This window comes from Scylla paramamosain, chromosome 36, assembly GCF_035594125.1.
Source record: "Scylla paramamosain isolate STU-SP2022 chromosome 36, ASM3559412v1, whole genome shotgun sequence".
Classification (NCBI taxonomy): Eukaryota; Metazoa; Arthropoda; class Malacostraca; order Decapoda; family Portunidae; genus Scylla; species Scylla paramamosain.
In genome coordinates, this window is record NC_087186.1 from 3,002,583 (window position 1) to 3,027,727 (window position 25,145).

A 25,145-nucleotide genomic window follows, 5' to 3' on the forward strand; every position below is an offset into this window, starting at 1 on the left:
TCATCTTCCACAGATTCTAGAAGACCCTGAATCAAACCAGTTTGTTGATGGCGTGGCGATACATTGGTATGATGACGACAACACGGGCCCTGAAGTAATGAGTGAGCTGCACTCTCTCTTCGAGGACAAGTTCCTTCTGTATACAGAGTCATGTGATGGTGAGTATTTCCCGGAAAAAGAAAACAAAAACATGCTCGCAAATATTGATAGCAAACACCTGCATATCTGCAAAAATCACCTGGAGAAGACATTTTGAAGCATATAATATAAATTTGTGCAATAGCAATAACTGGAAGCATGGCATAGATAACCAATCAGTGGATAGTAAATGATGAGCTTCAGTTTAGTTTATGTGTTGACATGTGAGACACTGCTGTCATTGATACTCGTATATATATATATATATATATATATATATATATATATATATATATATATATATATATATATATATATATATATATATATATATATATATATATATATATATATATATATATATATATATATATATATATATATATATATATATATATATATATATATATATATATATATATATATATATATATATATATATATATATATATATATATATATATATATATATATATATATATATATATATATATATATATATATATATATATATATATATATATATATATATATATATATATATATATATATATATATATATATATATATATATATATATATATATATATATATATAATGACAAATTCTTGCCCCTATATATATATATATATATATATATATATATATATATATATATATATATATATATATATATATATATATATATATATATATATATATATATATATATATATATATATATATATATATGGGCAAGAATTTGTCATTATATATATATATATATATATATATATATATATATATATATATATATATATATATATATATATATATATATATTATACAAATTCTTGCCCCTCTTACAGCTGCTTCAAACTGGGCTAGCTCACCCCCAAGTCACCACCTATGTGATTTGGTGCAGGGCTGAATATGAGTTACAAGGTCATCTTTTGACTCCTGCTTCCGTTACACCGATAGTCATAACACCAAATTACACATCAGCCTGTTTCACTAATAGGCAAAAAATATTACATTAACAATTGCCTAATCGCTCAAACAGCTGGGAAAGAATCGATAACCAAATTCTAGGAAGAGACAATTACGACAAATGACACACATAAGGATTATAATGTTCTACAGAATACCACCCTCACAGAGAACACAAGTTCCTCCTACTTCCCTAGAACACTATCTTTCTCTGCTGTGCATTACTATATTCAACTTCCCGGAAGACAGGCTCTGCTCCCTTCACAGAAACGACACGACCCAGGGAAAAATAATAATGTAATACACGGCATTGTATTATTAATCCTTTGCAGCCAGAGACTACAGGAGCCTTGACCAACAGTAGCATTTAACAGAACAACGTATACACAGACGGGCTGCCCACAAACATAAGTAGGAGGGTCATCAACCACTTACTGTCACAAGGTAATCACCTCACAATGAAAGGAATCGAGTCACGTTGCCATATACACCTTGCAAGTAAGTGAACTCACAGGCAGACTAATGGAGACACCTAAAACCTATACTTATAGGCAGGGACTTACTACGTTAAATTACTTAAATAACCCCTTAAACAATTGGCCCACTAGCTGTAACCCTCCTAGTCTCCTCGTGGTAACACGGATTGGGGAGATGTAAACAAAATTCTTAGGATCAGCAACCAGGGTAGAACAAGAAATAACGGGTTCAAGCTTGAAAAATTTAGGTTTAGGAAGGAGATAGGAAAAAATTGGTTCTCAAATAGAGTGGTAGATGAGTGGAACGGACTCAGTAATCATGTAGTTGGTGCTAGGACACTAGAGAGCTTTAAGAGAAGATTAGACAAGTTTATGGATGGGGATAGCAGATGGAAATAGGTAGGTGTGTTTCATACAGGGACTGCCACGTGTAAACCTGGTCGCTTCTTGCAGCTTCCCTTATTTCTTATGTTCTTATGTTCTTATGGACTGGAATGCTCGTCTGCCTCTCGTAAAGTGCTGACTGTGACTGACTCGGAAGCGTGGGAACACCCAACTCGTGCTTGTCACAAGGGTATAGCTCATGCGGGAGGGGAGGAGGGGGACGTGGGAGCAGCCGCAGTCTTTTGCACGCTTGCCTTGCCTCCCACTCACAGCAAGTTGCTTATTAAACAAATACATTCAGGAAATAATTATGATTAAACTATGTCGTCTTCGTGCATTCGGATTGTTTTATCGGCAAAACGAACTCTTCATCTAAACAACATGTGGGACTCAAATTATTGGGAAGGAGGATAGCTACATAAGAGATTTCATAGTAATTTCTGCACCCGTGATCATCCTACAATCGTACATCTGGCGTTTGTGCTCGTCGCTTTCGCGCTCTCTTCTTCTTCTCTCTCTCTCTCTCTCTCTCTCTCTCTCTCTCTCTCTCTCTCTCTCTCTCTCATTTCCTTCTTCGGACTCCCCATCTTCTTTCTGGCTCGCTGTGCGCAATATAACTTTTCGCAACAGAAAATTTCATGTTGCCCACAGCTTACGAAATTTTTGTACGTATATCAAATTCAAACTTTGAACATAATTAGAGCTAACTACATCATATGCAAAACAGGAGACGTGCATACAAATTGCAAATAACAGAGAACCACAACAACACTGTTATAAACCATCATCGAAACGACACGAAAAAAACAGGGCTGTAACTTGGCCCTCCACTCTAACACTGCCGTTTCTTATTTTTCCTCCTACTCCTCCATCGAGATCCGTCTCTGGTTTTCAGCCACGACCTGTGATCTCCCCAGCTACATGGATGTGCAGGTTTATTCCCGCAAGGTGTCATGTGTAGACTCCAATTTTATATATATATATATATATATATATATATATATATATATATATATATATATATATATATATATATATATATATATATATATATATATATATATATATATATATATATATATATATATATATATATATATATATATATATATATATATATATAATAAACGTATAGTAATGAATAACGCCTGTGGGGCGTGAAAGGCACACAGGGATGTCTGTCATTTGCAGAGATATTGACGCACCCACAATGGCAGTGAAAGTTAGAAAAGAGTTACGTTATGGGTCACGCGGTTGGCCGGTGTCCTCACAAAAAGTATTGCCCTCACACAAGTCCTAAGTCTGCTGCTGTATAATTCCCATAGTTCATCCTTAACCAGGGCACATGACGGGTGAATATTCTGGTTGGTGGTGGCCTGATGGAGGGAAGAAAATTCATCCTTAAATAATACAAGTTCATGATGACCGGAACATTTGCATCATTCTACAGGGTGGGACGCTGCACCTGGCGAGCGTGTGATTCTCGGCGACTGGTATAGGGCAGAGAGCTATGCTGCCAACATCATCGACGTAAGTTTTAAAGAAATTTCTGCTTTAATATTACTTACTTGTCTGTGTGTGTGACTATGCGCATGTGATACATATCATATACTTTTTAAGGACTTTTGTAACGGTTAGTTTAAATCCAGAATATATTTTTTAATACAGATTACTAGCTTAAAAAAAACAATAATTCCAAATTAGACTCAGAACCAGAACCGAACAAATATATATATATTAACCGTACAACAATAGAAAACACCACAAAGTAGCATATTATAAGCATATCAATATAGTTCGTACAAACTAAGTGTTACGACCAGGACCAGCCCCTCTTTCTGGTCAGCTTTCGCTAGGCTACCACCTTTGCAACCCAATATGGGGCAAATTACTACATGAATAGAGACATTTCATAGGTAAGCAAACAGCTATAGCCTTTAGGTCGCCAGCCTAGACAACCCACAAAGAAAACACAACGAAAATTTCTCACACTTGCTGAAAAAGGACTTGCAAGTACACATCCACAGGAAAGACAGACACAAATAAGACACACTTAGGCTAGACCATAATATCTTAATAATTAAATATTAGGGCACTGCTTCGAGTTTAATCAATCTTCGATTTCTCTAATATAAACTCCTCTCTAACCGTGATGAGTTTGGTGAAATAGAAGAAAGACAAACACGAAGCACGTGCGAAAAATATAGTTTGGCTGCAGAGACAGACAGTAACACAAAATAGGGGCCAGTCGCATTTAGACAACAAAAACTCAAAGAAGCACCATAGTATACTAAACTCTGACAAAAAAAGGGATAGTGTCCGCTCCCAAGATGGGAGTCGACACAAGCACACTGAATAGTGCATTTGTCACGCCAGGGTGTTCGTGTTTTGCCCGAAACACTCGAGCGGGAGGTACGAGTAACTGCACTCCAGCACTTTTTTCGTTAGTCGGGAGGGAAGAAGGGGTAGCGAGGAGAAGGCTAGGGGCAAATTAGTTAAATCTAGAAAGGTAGCTAGCTCAGGGATGGTGAGAAATAGCTTAAGTGTTTACTACACAAACTGTAGAAGTATTCTGAATAAAATAGACTTGCTTAGAGGAATAGCGAGTGTAGAGAAATTTGATATCATTGCTTTAACTGAAACTTGGTCAGATATGTCAGGAAAAGTATTTAATCCAGAGGTTAAGCTAGATGGGTATACAATGTTCTATAAAGAAAGGGAAAGCAGGAGGAGGATGCGTCGCGTTATACGTTAGGGACACATTACAGTGTTGTATGAACAATAGAATTAAAACAGATAACAAAGCAGAGTCGATATGGGTAGATATTAAGGAAGGATCGCAGTCAGTAGTACTAGTTTACAGACCACCGACCAGTACAGAGGAAATTAACACCTCACTGTGGCAGGAATTAAATAGAGCAGGCAGATACAGTCAGGTATGTGTGGTAGGAGATTTTAGTTTTAGAAATATCGACTGAAATCTGATTGTGGATAACAAGGAAGCAGAGGAATTTCTTAAGGTAATTCGGGATATTTTTTTTTTTAAACAGGTAGTCGTAGAACCCACAAGGGGGAATAATATTCTAGATTTAATTCTTACTAACAGGGAGGAAGCAGTCACGCAGGAAGAGGTTGGATGACAGCTAGGTAACAGTGACCATAGGGAAATTAGGTACAATTTAGAATGGGAAGAAACTGTTAGAAACAAAAACACTAGTAAAATACCTGACTTTAGGAAAGTATGTTTTGAAGAATTAAAAAGGTACCTCCAAGGAGTGGACTGGGAAAGGATGCAGGATGAGGTCAGGTCAGGGACGGAGTTCAGAGAGATAAGGCAGGATGAGAGGGGTGAGGTGAGGCGTGAGGGTGTAGGACAAGAGGAGGGAGGATGTGTCCGGAACGGAGGAGGAAAGAGGAAGGGGACAGGTGTGAGTATGTTGGAATGTCAGGTCATGCTGAAATGAGAGAGGTAAGGTCGAGGCGAGTAGATGAGGGAGTGCAGAGGATGGTTGGGGACGAGATGAGGGGATTAGGTGAAGTAAATGTAGATAAATTGTATAAATATTTCGTAGATAAAGTTCATACAGGTCAGTTAGCAAATATCCCGTACAGAACAATAAGATCACAAAAAAATGACCCTAAATGGATGACTGCTAGGTTAAAGCATTATATAGGGCGTAAGAGAAGTATATATAAGAGATTAAGGGCAGGTGAAGAAGTTTTAAGGACACAATATAATGAATTAGTTAGAACAGCCAGGAAGTTAACCAGGAAAGCTAAGGACAATTATGAATTAAAGATAGCCAGCCAGGCGAAGACGGACCCCAAGGGATTTTATCAGGTATACAGGACGAAGAATAAGGATACTCTAGGTCCATTAAAGGCAGCAGATGGGGAGCTGGTTAGTTCTGGGGAGGAGATAAGTAAACTTCTGAATGATTATTTTTTAACTGTCTTCACCCAGGAAAACATGCAGGATATGCCAGATAGTGAACAGGTGTTTAGAGCAGATGAGAATGAGAAGCTGACAGATATTTCCATAACTAGGGAGAGAGTGGAACAGGAGATAGATAGGCTAAAAAATTCAAGACACCAGGACCTGATGAAATATATCCCAGAGTGCTTAAGGAATGTAAAGAGATTATTAGTGAGCCGTTAGTTTCGGTCTTTAGGAAATCACTGGAGTCGGGTGGGGTACCAGTAATGTGGAGGCAGGCTAATTTAGTACCCATCTTTAAGAAAGGAGATAAAACTTTAGCGTCTAATTATAGACCTGTCAGCTTAACTTCAGTTGTAGGTAAAATGTTAGAGTCAATAATAGTGAGGAACATTAGGGAACATTTAGACAAACATAACTTGATAAATCACAGCATGGCTTCACGAAGGGGAAGTCTTGCCTGACAAACTTGTTAAGTTTTTACAGTAAGGTGTACGAGGCAGTAGATAATGGTGATAGTTATGATATCTTATATCTGGACTTTAGTAAAGCATTTGACAAGGTACCCAATCAAAGGCTCCTGAGAAAGGTTAGGGCAGACGGGATAGATGGGAAGGTGTTAGGCTGGATAGGGTCATGGCTTGGTAACAGGCGACAGAGAGTGGTAATAAACGGCTCGAAATCCGAGTGGGGTCATGTAATTAGTGGGGTGTCACAGGGATCAGTATTAGAACCATTGTTATTTCTAATATATATCAATGAGTTGGATAGTGGAATTAGTAGTGACAAAGATAGGTAGATTAATTAGGTCAGAATCGGATACCGTCGCCTTGCAGGCAGACTTAGATAGAATGAATGAATGGACGGATAGATGGCAAATGCAATTTAATATCAATAAATGCAAAGTGCTTAGCGTAGGTAGAGGAAACCCACACAATAGGTACACGTTAAACAACCAAACTCTGGTAGGTACAGGGTACGAGAAAGATTTAGGAGTTATAGTCAGCTCTGAACTCCGTCTAGGGAAACAGTGCATAGAAGCCTGAAACAAGACAAATAGGGTACTAGGATTCATTTTTAGGAGTGTTAAAAGTAGAAGGCCGGAAGTAATATTAAAGTTATACTTGGCGCTGGTCAGACCTCATCTAGACTACGCTGTGCAGTTCTGGTCCCCACATTACAGGAAAGATATAGGTCTATTAGAATCAGTACAGAGGAGAATGACTAAAAGGATACAGGCGATGAGGAGTATTCCTTACGAGGCGAAGTTGAAGCTGTTAAATTTACATTCTTTAGAGAGACGTAGGTTAAGAGGGGACCTGATAGAAGTCTTTAAGTGGTATAAGGGTTATAACAAGGGAGATGTAAGCAAAATTCTTAGGATCAGCAACCAGGGTAGAACAAGAAATAACGGGTTCAAGCTTAAAAAATTTAGGTTTAGGAAGGAGATAGGAAAAAAATGGTTCTCAAATAGAGTGGTAGATGAATGGAACGGACTCAGTAATCATGTAGTTAGTGTTAGGGCACTAGAGAGACTGCCACGTGTAAGCTTGGTCGCTTCTTGCAGCTTCTCTTATTTCTTATGTTCATATGTTCTTATGAGTGGGTGCTCCGAAGTCCGTCCTACATAATAATAATAATAATAATAATAATAATAATAATAATAATAATAATAATAATAATAATAATAAACTTACCTTAAACACCAAGAGAGCAGTAAAAACGATGCCAGCCGTATGGCCAATATTATAGTAACATGTAAGGTGGAAAACTATAGTCCGTTTCAGTATTCTCATCCCCCTTTACCCAAAACGCGCAGCTAATTTGCTGGAAACACGCTATTTTACAAAACGCGCTGCATATTAAAGATTTATGTGTGATGTTTCGTTGTACCTACACGATATTAATAAATTTCGCCAAACAAAATTTTCATAATCCAGATTACTTGGAACATAAGTACCTCTCAACACGTATACATGTCTAAGGGCTAATAATGGACACACATATAAATATTATACTAAGTATTAAATATTTGTTTGATACTTACATTTACAAGCGAAAAAAAAGTCCACTTCAAATTCTTCATCACTACCCTTATATTCCTGATCGTGTGAACTATTAGTGGTTCCTTCTGCAAGTTCAGTGATGTTTCTATTCTTAGGCAAATACACTTCGCTAGTACCTGTTTTTTTTGTTTTTTTTTTACACGTCAACTGGAAACTCGAACATTCTGGAACTTTTCCCCAGTCTTTGCAAGCTGCTCCTTATAGCAAGTAATGCACAAGTAGTTTTTTTTTTTTTTTTTGTGCTAAGTGTATTTCTTAATTTAGACTTTACAAGATTCATTTCACTAACTAGTCTCTCCACTCCTGCATTTGAGCGCGGAAATGGTAACAAAATAATAGCAAGTGAAGAAAGTTCTTTGAAGGGCTGTACACCAGCAGAGTCTGTATAATGCTTAATTTCACTCCAGGAACCAACTGTTGATGTTTAATTTTCCCATATGATGACACCCAAATTTCTCCACTGATTTTCTATACCTTCAATTTCACACACACACACACACACACACACACACACACACACATATATATATATATATATATATATATATATATATATATATATATATATATATATATATATATATATATATATATATATATATATATATATATATATATATATATATATATATATATATATATATATATATATATATATATATATATATATATATATATATATATATATATATATATATATATATATATATATATATATATATATATCACACACATTGTTTGTTTAGTAATGATCTATAGTCTACACAATGGACAGAAGGCAGTATTGTGCCCTCGTGCAAGCCATTCTCAAGTTCTTTTTTTTTTTTTTTTTTGAGTTAATTAAGTCAGATCAAAAAAAGAAATTTTACATTCGCGTCAGAGGTTTCTGAATTTCACGGAAAATGTGAATTAGACAAATTAAGTGTCTGGTCATGTCGATGCGTTTATAACAGAGACTGCAGTGCATTGACCGAAGCTGCGTGTTTGAAGAATAAGGTTAATACTACTTACGAAAAAAAAAAAAAAATAATAATAATAATAAATAAATAAAATAAAAACAAAGGTGAGATCAAAATGTCCTGATATCAACAAATAACACAAATGCAGAGTCCGAAATAAAAAAAAAATAAAAAAATGCAATTACAGAATGACTTGCAGATGGCAAGATTTTTTTTGTGGCTATTCTGTGGCAAGGGCTGTTGTGGACATATTGGAGATATTGTTTATTACATAAATGCACTGAACATAACACGGTCATTATTATATTGATAACATCGTTCTCCTGGATTTGCTGTTATGCACATGGATAAGATTTGCCGTCTGTTGGAATTAAATTTATTGACTGGCAAGCCTTTTGATTAACATTACGGTAACGGGACTTGATAACTCCACCTGCCAAAAATTTCACGGCTAAAGAAAGTAACTTTTCTATTTAGAATACTGCATTCTTTCACATTTCACATCTCGCTCTACTAGTAGTAACTCGTAATGCTTCTCGTTCACCCTTTTACGTCTGTGCCCATTTTCTTTCTATTGCATCACATGCTATCTGCTTTCACTGATAACACTTGTGGCAGGGGGTTGAGCTAGCACACGTGGTAATATCCGAATCCAGGGATAACAGCAAACACTTCGTAAAATATCTCCCAGTATAATAACAAACTGCCAAGTACAGAGTAAACCTTAATGGCCCAGATGCCAGCCGCTGACTGAAAGGCCCAAGTGGCGCCACCTATGGAGTGATCAGAAACAAAAGGGGAACGAGAGGCGTTGTACATACAAATTAAATATATTTATGATAAATAGTAGTAATAATGATAATAATGGTATAAAGAAAATTAACTTATGTACATGGACATCCTATCATACAGCTCGGCCACACTTATGCTGCGACCCCGCAGCGAAAAAAAAAAAAAAAAAGTGGCAAAGCACATAAAAAAAAAAATAAAAATAAATAAATAAATAAATAAATAAAAAAAAAAAAAATATATATATATATATATATATATATATATATATATATATATATATATATATATATATATATATATATATATATATATATATATATATATATATATATATATATATATATATATATATATATATATATATAATATGGATACATGCACATGGAGTGTGCTTACCCTTGTAAGGCACACTAATAAATGAAGGGAAGACAAATATGGAAATGCAAACACATAAAAAAAAAAAATGCATAGAAAATACCATAAGCCGCAAGAATAATAATAATGACTAAATTCAGAAAATAACATAAAATGAAATAATAATAGTAAGGAAAAGCTACATGGATATGGATATATAGTGAACTTATCTTTATAAGACACACAGGATGATACAATAAACGGACATAATAATGATATAAATAAACAAAAATATTATGAAAATATCCCTCCTGCAGGATAAAAAGAAATCACTGCAGGACAGCACAAAAACAGTAATCAATGTAATCCTAACATAAGGCATAAAAAATAATAATCCCTCCCAGGGGCACAACAAAGACAAACCCATGGGACAGCAAAAACAGATAAACAAAAAGTACGTGATAAATATAAAATGAGGTTCCCCCCCAAAAAATTACATAGCCCTACTACGGAGATGATAGGAATGTGTAGGGACAGGATGAACAGAAGTATGAGAGACAGGTGGAGACTGAGGCAATTGAGAAGCACAAGAAGGAGGTGGGGACCCGAGCCTTTTTCAACCTGTAAACATGGACAACTTCTGAATTATTAAGATTTGGATGAAAAATTTTAAATTTATTACCAAAAAGGTTCTCTGTAATGAGAAAAGGGCCTGAAAATTTAGGTTCTAATTTAGACTGACGCAGAGGTGAGGCCTTAAAGACAGTGTCACTAATACAATGGACACGGACGTAGCTGTACTGTGCTGCTGACTAATCATTCCCGCACGTGAAACCTAGTCTTTCTCGCACAGACGCATGGATGGTCTGAAACGTGCGGATATGAGAATGAGCATAGTCATCAACAGAATACAGTGACCTTAAAGACAATGTCACCTATACCAAGGGACACAGGCGTGGCTTGTACTGTGCTGCCAACTAATAATTTCCGCACGTTAAGCCTGTAGTCTTTCTCACACAGGCGCATGGATAGTCTGAAACGTGCGGATATGAGACTGAGCATAGTCATCAGCGGAATACAGTGGCACACGTGTGGTTACTAGTATGTCGTTAAGGAGACATTTCTCTTCGCCAAACACAATGTAGTGAGGAGCCTTTTCCGTAGACGAATTCACAGATTCATTAATGGAAGCAGCTACATGCGGAAGCCAATCTTCCCATGACTCATGGAGTTTACCTGCAACATGCCGTAGGATCTCCAAAATTTTTCTATTAGTCAGTTCCACAAGTATATTAGAAGCTGGATGGTGAGCAGTAATAACGCATTAAGAAATTCTGTACAGCTGGCAAATGGTATTAAGTACCTCATTCTTAAACTCTGACCCATTATCAGAAAGCAAAACTGAAGGTGTAGTGAATGAACAAAGGAAGTGGGACACTAAATCATGGGCCACAGCTGTAGCAGATTTGTTGGGCAAAGGTGCAAGAATAACAAAGCGACTGAAATGATCAACGCAGACTAGAACATAAAAAGATTCTTGATGACTGCAAGGTAATAGCAGAAGGTCCAAGAGTAACAAAAGGACCAGCAGGAGTCGGATATTCAAGCATAGGAGCTGTATGAGTATTCCTTTAGTTTGTGCACAAGAAAACATTGCGCTGCCTAATTTGTGATGTCAAGGCTCATCGTAGGCCAGTAATAACACTTACGAATTATTGTTAAAGATTTTTCACGGCCTGGATGACAAGACTGGGGAGCGTCATGAATGAGCTGAAGCACAGATGAAATTAAAGTAGGGATGACAAGTTGCGTCACTGTTTGCTCATAAACAAACGTCACTATTTGCTCATAGAGACAAAGGTATATGCAACTTGGGTAAAACAGACTCATCACCCGATTCTAAGGCATATACCACAGCAGACCATAAAGGGTCTTGACGATAGGCAGCAAAGTTCCTCTAATGAGAAATTAGTAATTTCTGACATAGAAGCAACAGCAACACTTAAAGAGAGAGCATCTGCAGTTACATTTGCTTTACCGGGCAAATACTTGATCGTCGGTTTAAATTGATCAACTTTGACAAACCATCTGGCGAGATGATCTGATAATTTTTTACCCTTGAAAAAGTGAAGCATGATCAGTATAAACAGTCAATTGGTAGCCATAGATGATGTCACGAAAATGGCGTAAAGCCCATACCAGTGCCAAAGCCTATAGATGAGTAACTGAATAGCAAGACTCAGCACCAATCAGGATACGGCTGGCATACGCAATGATCTGAGAAAAAGAACTCTCAGTCTGCTGCATTAGAAAAGCGCCTACTCTTAAGGCACTTGCATCGGTGGAGTATGTAAATAGCAGACTGTAACATGGAAAGGCAAGGACTGAAGCATGAGTAAGTGCATGTTTGAATCGGTCAAAGCTAGTTTGCTGGGCGTCGTGCCATATGAAAGAGACATCCTTTTTGAGAAAGCGCATGAGAATTTGCAATGGATGCAAATTCTCTGATGAATGCACGGTAATAACTCATCAGACCGAGGAAAGAACGCATGTGGTTTATTGACTTCGGGATAGGAAAATCTTGAACTGTTCCAACTTTAGCATCAGTAGTGTGAATGCCATCCTTGTCAACTATATGACCTAAAAAGTCAGTGCGTGAGCGAAGGAATTTACACTTTGGCAGGTTAAGTTTAAGCCCTGCTTTTTGAAATTTTTGCAAAACAAGTTCGAATTTATCAAAGTGAGACTCAAGATCACGAGACACTAAGATCAAATCATCAAGGTATACAAACAAACCATCGCCAATGAGACCTTCAAAAAGACTATTAACAAGTCGCTAGCAAGTTAGGGGCGAGTTACGTAAACGCATTGGGGCACGGAACCACTCATAATGACCTGAAGAAAAGGAAGTAATCTCATGTTCAAATTCTAGTGGAATTTGCCAAAACCTGATTTGAGGTCAAGAGCAGTGAATACAGTGTTATCTTTCCCAATAGACTGCAGAAGGTAACTTAAAACAGGAAGAGGATAATGATCAGGGACGATCACAGAGTTAACTTTCCGAAAATCAACTACAGTATGAAAAGAACGTCTTTCTTTAGAACCAAAAACAGCGGTGAGTTCCATGGAGAGTGTGATTCTTGTATGATAGTCTTTCAGCATTCCATGAACTAAATCCTGAATAACAGCACGCTGACTGTGAGGAAAACGAAAGGAAGGCACAAAAGAAGGACGTGTATCAGATCTTAACCGAATGTGATGCGCAATACGGTCTGTGACACCAAGGCGATTTATATTTGACTAGCAATCATGGAGACGAGACTTTGCTGTTGGGAAATCCAACACCTTAACATGAGCTGAAAGCTAAGAAATGAGATCAGCAATATCATGAGAAATATCTGTATAAGGAGAAACAGAAGCAATAAGATGTGGAGATTCATCAAAGGACCTACTGTCGAAGACCTCAAAAGAACCAGTAAGTACGCCGTTCTTGAGAGAAATTGGGGTACCAGTTAGGATAGTCACCAAGGCATCAGTTACATGATCTTCTCGGTCACAGGAAAAAATAAAGATAAAATACAGGAGTCAACAGACGCATTTGCCACGCGAATGGGAAGGCGAACAGCACTCATGGGGCCCACTCGCTGATCCCCAATCACAAAGGCAGAACAGACATCCACAATAGAGACAAAGTTTCGACTCTGTGAAATCAGACAATGAAAAACCGTGATCTGTGGTTCGTAAATATTTTAAAGTGTGAACAGGAGGTTTAGAGGTTAAGAGTGATGCTGGAATGTCCATTGCATAGATAATAATATCCTCATATGAAATAGCATGATGATGAGGAAAAACATCAATACCATAAGTCACAAGCGAATAAAGTCTCAATAGACTATCGCTTTTGAGAACAAAATCAGAAGTTACAAAAAAATTTGCTTCAGATAGTGGTGAATTTTTGGCAAGAGACAAGGGGAGAACAATTGTACCAAGGACTTGTAAGGAAGAACCTTGTACAATGAAGAGATTATTATCAGCAGGCTGTAAGGAAAAGTTAAATGTCTTTAAATTTGGAATAAATCTGGATACTCAAGAGATTACAAGAAGCACCAATGTCAACTTCCAAGGAAAGAGGAGTGCCAAAAAAAAAGCACTGGTAAACTTGCTTACTTTGAAAGGCAGCAATGACATTGGGAAGAGTTAGAGAGTGCTCTGGAAAAGACAGCACTAATCTTTCCCGCGTTAAGTTTGACGGCTCTGAAAATCTCATGGAGAGGCCGTTACAACTTGCTCTTGCTGTCATTCTAGAATTTTGAAACATTCCTCTGTTATGTGGTTCCTTGGACCAGGAACAAGAAAAAATTTAGATGGACGCTCAGGAGATATTCGAGGTCTCGGGGCCGGAGATGGTGAGCGAGTATACCGTGTCTGAGCAGAGGAGTGGAAGCGGACAGGACACTCAAGAGACATACTAGGTCTCGGGGGCGGATATGGTGAGCGCGTATATCGTGTAGGAGCAGAGGAATGAAAATGGGCACGTCGATCAGGTAAGGTTTAGGACGAGATTGACTTGAAAGCTGCTTTGAAGGCACATTACTTAGAAGTTGTGTCATGCTCGGGTGGAGGCGATGAACGAGCAGACGTGAGTTTTTTTTCTTAAGTTTGACCATTTTTGCGATAATAAGTGCATGAAAAAGCTGAACACGGGGACAAAGGCAACACTTGAGACGAAATACGATGAAGGGGAGGTGTCTGAAGTGGTGAAGGTGCAGGAGATGAATCATTTACAATAGGTGACAAGCTATGAGCGTGAGGCAATTCATGTAATTTATTACTGATTTTCATGGCAAAATCAAAAAGAGAGTCAGTGGGTTTAATCTCAATAATGGAAGCAACACGTCTTTCCCGAGGAGTAAGTTAATTAACATAACTTGTGAGTTCTAAGAAGACTTGTAGTTTATCTAGACTCATTTGACCATTTTGTATCCAGTTTACAGACTCCAAAAATGCAATAGCATCACATGCGTACTCGGTAGCATGAACTTGACCTGACCGACCATGTGACCTACATTTCCGAGCTGCGTGGTAAGCGACTCACCATAATGAAAAGCCCAAAGAAAGGAACCGTGAGTCCGTGAAGCTCCAAAGGCACGCAAGAAATTGCTACTAAATTAAGTATAGTCATCTTGAAACATACAAGGCTTAAAGCAGTGAGTGAAATAATGGTAAAGGCAAGTGTGGTGCCACAGGGATCAGTATTAGTCACTGTTGTTTTTTTAAATATATCTATGACTTAGATAGTGGAATTAGTAGTGATGTTAGTATATTTGTGGATGACACAAAAATAACTAGATTAATTAGGACAGAATCGGATGCCATCGCCTTGCAGGCAGATTTAGAAAGGATGAATGAATAGACGGAAAGATGGGAAATGCAGTTTAATATAAAAAAAAAAAATTGCGAAGTACTTAGCGTAGGTAGAGGAAATCCACACAGTAGTTACACATTAAACAACGAAATTCTGGTAGGTACAGGGTACGAGAAAGATTTTGGAGTTATAGTTGGCTGTGAACTCCGTCTAGGAAAACAATGCATAGAGGCCAGAAACAGGGTAAACAGGGTATTAGGGTTCATTTTTTAGGAGTGTTAAAAGTAGAAGGCCCGAAGTAATATTAACGTTATACTTGGCGCTGGTCAGACCTCATCTATACTACGCTGTGTAGCTCTGGTCCCCACATTACAGGAAATATATAGGTCTATTAGAACCAGTACAGAAAGGAATGACTAAAAGGGTACAGGGGATGAGTAGTATTCCTTACGAGGCGAGACTGAAGCTGTTAAATTTACATTCTTTAAAGACGCGTAAGTTAAGAGGGGACCTGATAGAAGTGGTATAAGGGTTACAACAAGTGGGATGTAAACAAAATTCTAAGATCAGCAACCAGGATAGAACAAGAAAAAACAGGTTCAAGCTCGAAAAATTTAGGTTTAGGAAAGAGACAGGAAGAAATTGGTTCGCAAATAGAGTGGTAGATGAGTGGAATGGACTCAGTAATCAGGTTGTTAGTGCTAAGACATTAGGGAGCTTTAAGAGAAGATTATACGGGTTTATGGATGGGGATGATAGGTGGAAATAGGTAGGCATATTTCATACAGTGACTACAACGTGTAAGCAAGGTCGCTTTTTGCAGCTTCCCTTATTTCTTATGTTCTTAATAGTTTTTAAAATGTAAAACAAGTGACAAAAAAAAAAAAAAAAATATATATATATATATATATATATATATATATATATATATATATATATATATATATATATATATATATATATATATATATATATATATATATATATATATATATATATATATATATATATATATATATATATATATATAAGCAACTGCTGGCAAAATATGACAAAAATTAAGTACACACTGCTTTGCTATACAAAATGAACTTACATTTGTAAAGGCATACACTTCCAAAAAAAATCGGTACACAAATACAAAAAGACAAAATGGTAAAATAACAGTATCAGGAGTGGGCACAAACTTAAGTGAGTTAAGCTAACTCGGCCCCAATAAATAAAGAAAAGTTATAACACAACCCAACTGGATAAGGTGTAGTAGGCTTGGGGCTGTTGCAGCTTCAGAAAGGAGAAACACTGGTAGGGGCAGGCGTAAGGTAATCACTTTCCACAGGGAGCTGTGAGGACCCTAGTTTACAGTTTTTCTAAACCAAACTTCTTGTCCTATCCACTCCAACGCTGATGATACTACCCTGCACTTTTCCACGTCTTTTCATAGACGTCCAACCCTTCAGGAGGTAAACATATCACGCAGGGAAGCCACAGAACGCCTGACTTCTGATCTTTCTAAATTTTCTGATTGGGGCAGAGCAAACTTGGTATTGTTCAATGCCTCAAAAACTCAATTCCTCCATCTATTAACTCGACACAACCTTCCAGACAATTATCCCCTCTTCTTCAAAGACACTCAACTGTCCCCCTCTTCTACACTGAACATCCTCGGTTTGTCCTTTGCTTGTAATCTGAACTGGAAACTTCACATCTCATCTCTAGCTAAAACAGCTTCTATGAAGTTAGGTGTTCTGAGACGTTACCGCCAGTTTTTTTTTTTTTTTTCACTTCCCCCTTGCTGCTAACTCTGTACAAGGGCCTAGTCCGTCCATGTATGGAGTATGCTTCACATATCTGGGGTTTCCACTCACACTGCTCTTCTAGACAGGTGGAATGAAAAGCTTTTCGTCTCATCAACTCCTCCCCTCTAAGTGATTTCAGCCTCTCTCTCACCGCCGTAATGTTGCATCTCTAGCTGTCTTCTACCGCTATTTTCATGGTAACTGCTCTTCTGATCTTGCAAACTACATGCCTTCCCTCCTCCCGTGGCCTCGCTGCACAAAATTTTCTTCTTTCTCTCACCCCTATTCTGTCCACCTCTCTAACGCAAGAGTTAACCAGTATTCTCAATCATTTATCCCTTTCTCTGGTAAACTCTGGAACTCCCTGCCTGCTTCTGTATTTCCACCTTCCTATGACTTGAATTCCTTCAAGAGGAAGGTTTCAAGACACTTATCCACCAATTTTTGACCACTGCTTTGACCCTTTTATGGGAAGAGAGTTGTCTTTAGAGGGCAGGCTGTGACTGCCCCCTTGTGTTGTGAGACACAAAGGGAAACGTTTAGTGAGTTCACAGCTGGGTTTAATGATAAAATAATGATTGGCCGCGGTGCCTTATCCCGGTCTCTGATTGGCTGTTTCAAATCGTGCCGCCATTTTGTGCATCATCCTCTATTTTTCTTAGGCTTTTATGTTTATTGCTTTTTCATTGTGCTGTGCCTTTTTGGTGTTATACCATTAGCCACGGCTATACACGCATCCTTCAACACATACAACCACAATTAATGTCTTTTTGCCTATGTTTAACATTTTTATATACTGCATTTTCTTGCATTTTATACATTTTTTTTTTCCCTAGGCATATATATTTTTGTTTTGTGCATTTTTTATTTATTTTGGACTGTTTTGCAGTAACCGTGTGCCTCTTTTGCCGGTCTGGTGTGTATGCTGTGGGTGTGTATGTTCTGGTGATCCCTGAACCTGTGCTTTTGTCAACTCCAGGGTTTTTTTTTTTTTTTATGTAAGAAGGACACTGGTCAAGGACAACAAAAATCAATAAAAAAAAATGCCCACTGAAATGCCAGTCCCGTAAAAGGATCAAGGCAGTGGTCAAAAATTAGTGGATAAGTGTCTTGAACCCTCCCTCTTGAAGGAATTTAAGTCATAGGAAGGTGGAAATACAGAAGCAGGCAGGGAGTTCCAGAGTTTACCAGAGAAAGGGATGAATGATTGAGAATACTGGTTAACTCTTGCGTTAGAGAGGTGGACAGAATAGGGGTGAGAGAAAGAAGAAAGTCTTGTGCAGCGAGGCCGCGGAAGGAGGGGAGGCATGCAGTTAGCAAGATCAGAAGAGCAGTTAGCATGAAAATAGCGGTAGAAGACAGCTAGATATGCAACATTGCGGCGGTGAGAGAGAGGCTGAAGACAGTCAGTTAAAGGAGAGGAGTTGATGAGACGAAAAGCTTTTGATTCCACCCTGTCTAGAAGAGCAGTATGAGTGGAACCCCCCCAGACATGTGAAGCATACTCCATACATGGACGGATAAGGCCCTTGTACAGAGTTAGCAGCTGGGGTGGTGAGAAAAACTGGCGGAGACGTCTCAGAACACCTGACTTCATAGAAGCTGTTTTAGCTAGAGATGAGATGTGAAGTTTCCAGTTCAGATTATAAGTAAAGGACAGACCGAGGATGTTCAGTGTAGAAGAGGGAGACAGTTGAGTGTCATTGAAAAAGAGGGGATAGTTGTCTGGAAGGTTGTGTCGAGTTGATAGATGGAGGAATTGAGTTTTTGAGGCATTGAACAATACCAAGTTTGCTCTGCCCCAATCAGAAATTTTAGAAAGATCAGAAGTCAGGCGTTCTGTGGCTTTCCTGCATGCTATGTTTACCTCCTGAAGGGTTGGACGTCTATGAAAAGACGTGGAAAAGTGCAGGGTAGTATCATCAGCGTAGGAGTGGATAGGACAAGAAGTTTGGTTTAGAAGATCATTAATGAATAATAAGAAGAGAGTTGGTGACAGGACAGAACCCTGAGGGACACCACTGTTAATAGATTTAGGAGAAGAACAGTGACCGTCTACCACAGCAGCAATAGAACGGTCAGAAAGGAAACTTGAGATGAAGTTACAGAGAGAAGGATAGAAACCGTAGGAGGGTAGTTTGGAAATCAAAGCTTTGTGCCAGACTCTATCAAAAGCTTTTGATATGTCCAAGGCACAGCAAAAGTTTCACCAAAATCTCTAAAAGAGGATGACCAAGACTCAGTAAGGAAGGCCAGAAGATCACCAGTAGAGCGGCCTTGACGGAACCCATACTGGCGATCAGATAGAATGTTGTGAAGTGATAGATGTTTAAGAATCTTCCTGTTGAGGATAGACTCAAAAACTTTAGATAGGCAGGAAATTAAAGTAATAGGACGGTAGTTTGAGGGATTAGAACGGTCACCCTTTTTAGGAACAGGTTGAATGTAGGCAAACTTCCAGCAAGAAGGAAAGGTAGATGTTGACAGACAGAGCTGAAAGAGCTTGACTAGGCAAGGTGCAAGCACGGAGGCACAGTTTCGGAGAACAATAGGAGGGACCCCATCAAGTCCATAAGCCTTCCGAGGGTTTAGGCCAGCGAGGGCATGGAAAACATCATTGCGAAGAATTTTAATACGTGGCATGAAGTAGTCAGAGGGTGGAGGAGAGGGAGGAACAAGCCCAGAATCGTTCAAGGTAGAGTTTTTAGCAAAGGTTTGAGCAAAGAGTTCAGCTTTAGAAATAGATGTGATAACAGTGGTGCCATCTGGTTGAAGTAGAGGAGGGAAAGAAGAAGCAAAGTTATTGGAGATATTTTTGGCTAGATGCCAGAAATCACGAGGGGAGTTAGATCTTGAAAGGTTTTGACATTTTCTGTTAATGAAGGAGTTTTTGGCTAGTTGAAGAACAGACTTGCATGGTTCCGGGCAGAAATATAAAGTGCATGAGATTCTGGTGATGGAAGGCTTAAGTACCTTTTGTGGGCCACCTCTCTATCATGTATAGCACGAGTACAAGCTGTGTTAAACCAAGGTTTAGAAGGTTTAGGACGAGAAAAAGAGTGAGGAATGTACGCCTCCATGCCAGACACTATCACCTCTGTTATGCGCTCAGCACACAAAGACGGGTCTCTGACACGGGAGCAGTAGTCATTCCAAGGAAAATCGGCAAAATACCTCCTCAGGTCCCCCTAACTGGCAGAGGCAAAACGCCAGAGGCACCTTCGCTTAGGGGGATCCTGAGGAGGGATTGGAGTGATAGGACAAGATAAAGATATGAGATTGTGATCGGAGGAGCCCAACGGAGAAGAAAGGGTAACAGCATAAGCAGGATTAGAGGTCAGGAAAAGGTCAAGAATGTTGGGCGTATCTCCAAGACGGTCAGGAATGCGAGTAAGGTGTTGCACCAATTGCTCTAGGTCATGGAGGATAGCAAAGTTGTAGGCTAGTTCACCAGGATGATATATATATATATATATATATATATATATATATATATATATATATATATATATATATATATATATATATATATATATATATATATATATATATATATATATATATATATATATGATAAATAGTAGTAATAATGATAATAATGGCATAAAGAAAATTAACTTATATACATGGATATCCTATCATACACTTCCATTTAAAGACAACGTTACACAGGGCAAATTTTACCCTACATTAGCAGTTTTTGTTGACAGTTGGGCGAAACAAGCAGCAAACAACGTTTTCGTACTTGTTTTCTGTTTGTCAGGAAGAATGGAAAATGGCTGTATTGCCGGACGTGTGATGGGAGTCAAATGACTGTCATGTTACAAGCTATAAATGAATACCGAAAATATACTATTGTACTTTATGAAACAAATTGTCTTCTATATATATATATATATATATATATATATATATATATATATATATATATATATATATATATATATATATATATATATATATATATATATATAGTTGTAGTTGACAATTTGTTTCATAAAGTACAATAGTTTATTTTCTGTATTCATTTATAGCTTATAACATGACCGTCATTTGACTCCAATTACACGTCCGGCAACACAACCATTTTCCATTCTTCCTGACAAACAGAAAACAAGTATATATATATATATATATATATATATATATATATATATATATATATATATATATATATATATATATATATATATATATATATATATATATATATATATATATATATATATATATATATATATATATATATATATATATATATATATATATATTACAGTCAAAACCCGGAATCAGTCAAAACTAGTTTTAACTAGGTATTTTCAATGTCTTGGTGAACAACTAGTATTACCTAGGCAAAACTAGTTATACCTTAATGTGTTAGATATAACTAGAAATATCAAAGTTTAACTAGTTAAATCTAGTTTTATCTAATCGTGTAAGTTAAAACTAGATTCAACAACGGTACTGAATGTCAAAAGTAGGTGAGGGATATGACCACTTGTTTTTGTTCTTCATAAATTGTTCTTTTCTCTGTTCTTCATAAACTGTACAAAGCTCTGTTCTTTATAAATTGTACAAAGCGTAATCCTTCGGACCACCTTGCTGTATCATTGTCTTTCATCCATCCACTTAACATATTTTCCATATCTTGATTTGCCCGTTCCACAGACCCTTGACTTTGACTATGTCTTGGTTTTCCATGCACACTTTTCAACTCTGGCCACAAAGAAGTTAAGGACGTTATAACACTATTTACAAATTCTCTTCCGCTATCACTCTGTAAAATACAGGGTGCTCCAAATGTTAAAAAAAAATATCAACAAGGTGATAAGCAACTTCTTCAGCACGTTTACATTGCAATGCACGTAGTATCACAAATTTAGTTAAATGATCTTGATAAACCATTATGAATTTATATTTTCCATCTGCTTGTGTCTGCATATCAATTAAGTCCACTTGACACCGACTATTTAGCTCTGAGTGTAAGATTGGTTTGGAAACAAGTCCTCTTTTCTTTTTATTTTTCTTACTTTGGCACACTTCACACATGGTCAAGAAGAGCTTTATCATATCGGCTGTAAAATTTGCATATTTCCTGTTAATTTCACATTTCAGTCTATCTCGACCACCATGACCGATTGCTACATGAGATGTCTTAATGACTTCAAAAATCTCGGGAGCAGGAACGTAATAACGAACTTCGTCATTTTTGCTACTTGCAATCAGTTTTTGAACACCACCAATTTCAATGACATCAAACTGCTTCAGTCTTCTGTACTGTAGAGACGTTTTCTTCTTATCAGTTTTAGCCTCCTTTACCTCCTGCAACAGTGAACCGTATTTTTCTGCAGTAAGTATGTTGTAGTGTGATTCTTGTTGCACGTCCCACTTCAGTATGGTCTGTAAAAACATAGTCTCCCATTCAGTGTCAGCTGCCTGGTTAGGAGGGTGGTCAAGAGGGTGTTCAGGATGGTCAGGTGAGCTCCAAGTTGCCATCTTGTTGTATTGATGGCTCACGAACAACTGAAAGGTGAAGTAAATCAGTGAACCAGGTAAATGAGAATGAATCCTCCCCCCTTTCCCCCACCCTACAAACTATGACTCAGTAACATCTAACAAAGAAATAACAATTAAGGTAAACGGCAATGCAATAATCTGATATCAGAGGACAACACACGTACTAACCTGTGTCAATGCAGGAGGACAGCGGACTGAAATATACAAAAACTGACAAGCCAGCGTCCTCACTTCCGGTGTTTGTCAAGCGAGTCCCACCCTTATGGTCCCCACATGGTTCACTCCACTTCCTAATGCTACTTATAAATGTTTTCCCCGGCACTACACCAGTTTCACTTTCAGTCTAACCTAGTTTTCCCAAACTTAACAATTGTTAGTTTTGACTGAAGTGTGTAGGTAAAACTAGGTGTAAAATACATTTCGTGTTTTACTGAGCCTTTATGTTAAGAAACTAGTTTTGCCTAGGTAATACTAGTTTTTACAAACAATAAATTATACTACTAGTTCTGACTAGTTGAAACTAGTTTTGGCTGATTTCGGGTTCTGACTGTAATATATATATATATATATATATATATATATATATATATATATATATATATATATATATATATATATATATATATATATATATATATATATATATAATTTTTTTGTGTAGAAAGGACACTGGCTAAGGGCAACAAAAATACAATAAAAAAAATGCCCACTGAAATGCCAGTCCCATAAAAGGGTCAAAGCAGTAATCAAAAACTGATGAGTAAGTGTCTTGAAACCTCCCACTTGAAGGAATTGAAGTCATAGGAAGGTGGAAATACAGAAGCAGGCAGGGAGTTCCAGAGTTTACCAGAGAAAGGGATAAATGATTGAGAATACTGGTTAACTCTTGCGTTAGAGAGGTGGACAGAATAGGGGTGAGAGAAAGAAGAAAGTTTTGTGCAGCGAGGCCACGGGAGGGGGGAAGGCATGTAGTTTGCAAGATCAGAAGAGCAGTTACCATGAAAATAGCGGTAGAAGACAGCTAGAGATGCAACATTACGGCGGTGAGAGAGAGGCTGAAATCACTTAGAAGGGAGGAGTTGATGAGACGAAAAGCTTTTGATTCCACCTGTCTAGAAGAGCAGTGTGAGTGGAAACCCCAGACATGTGAAGCATACTCCATACATGGACGGACTAGGCCCTTGTACAGAGTTAGCAGCAAGGGGGAAGTGAAAAAAAAAAAAAAAAACTGGCGGTGACGTCTCAGAACACCTAACTTCATAGAAGCTGTTTTAGCTAGAGATGAGATGTGAAGTTTCCAGTTCAGATTATAAGCAAAGGACAAACCGAGGATGTTCAGTGTAGAAGAGGGGGACAGTTGAGTGTCTTTGAAGAAGAGGGGATAATTGTCTGGAAGGTTGTGTCGAGTTAATAGATGGAGGAATTGAGTCTTTGAGGCATTGAACAATACCGAGTTTGCTCTGCCCCAATCAGAAATTTTAAAAAGATCAGAAGTCAAGCGTTCTGTGGCTTCCCTGCGTGAAATGTTTATCTCCTGAAGGGTTGGACGTCTATGAAAAGATGTGGAAAAGTGCAGGGTGGTATCATCAGCGTAGGAATGGATAGGACAAGAAGTTTGGTTTAGAAGATCATTAATGAATAATAAGAAGAGAGTGGGTGACAAGACAGAACCGTGAGGAACACCACTATTAATAGACTTAGGAGAAGAACAGTGACCGTCTACCACAGCAATAGAACGATCAGAAAGGAAACTTGAGATAAAGTTACAGAGAGAAGGATAGAAGCCGTAGGAGGGTAGTTTGGAAATCAAAGCTTTGCCAGACTTTATCAAAAGCTTTTGATATGTCCAAGGCAACAGCAAAATTTGGAGTTGCTATCCTCGATGACTTAGAGTAATTAGTGCAACACCATTTTCGTATCCCTGACCGTCTTTGAGATATGCCCAACATTCTTGACCTTTTCCTAACCTGTAATCCTTCAGCATATACTGTTACCCTCTCTTCTCCGTTGGGCTCCTCCGATCACAATCTCTTATCTGTATCTTGTCCTATTGCTCCAATCCGTCCTCAGTATTCCTCTTAAGCGGAGGTCCCTCTGATAGTTGTGGGGACCTGAGGATGTATTTCCGCTCATGCCACTCTTTTAGACAAGGTGGAATAAAAAGTTTTTCGTCTCTTCAACTCCTCTCTAGCTGACTGTCTTCAATCTCTTTCTCATCGTAGGAATGTTGCATCTCTTTCTATTTTCTACCGCTATTTTCATGCTAACTGTTCTGATCTTGCTAACTACATGCCTCCCTTCCTCCCGCGGGCTCAGTGCACAAGACTTTCTCCTTTCTCTCACTCCTATTCTGTCCACCTTTTTAATGGAAGAGTTAATCAGTATTCCCAAT

At 37.8% G+C, this 25,145-nt stretch overlaps 1 protein-coding gene across 1 annotated transcript in view; it reads left to right on the forward strand.

The window, feature by feature from the left end:
* Positions 1-25,145, forward strand: part of LOC135090827 (putative glucosylceramidase 3) — a 62,947-nt gene that overhangs the window by 9,546 nt on the left and 28,256 nt on the right. Inside the window, exons 8-9 of the mRNA XM_063987915.1 lie at positions 14-158; positions 3,418-3,497. Coding sequence (XP_063843985.1) covers positions 14-158; positions 3,418-3,497 — 225 coding nt within the window. The remainder of the gene's footprint in view (positions 1-13; positions 159-3,417; positions 3,498-25,145) is intronic.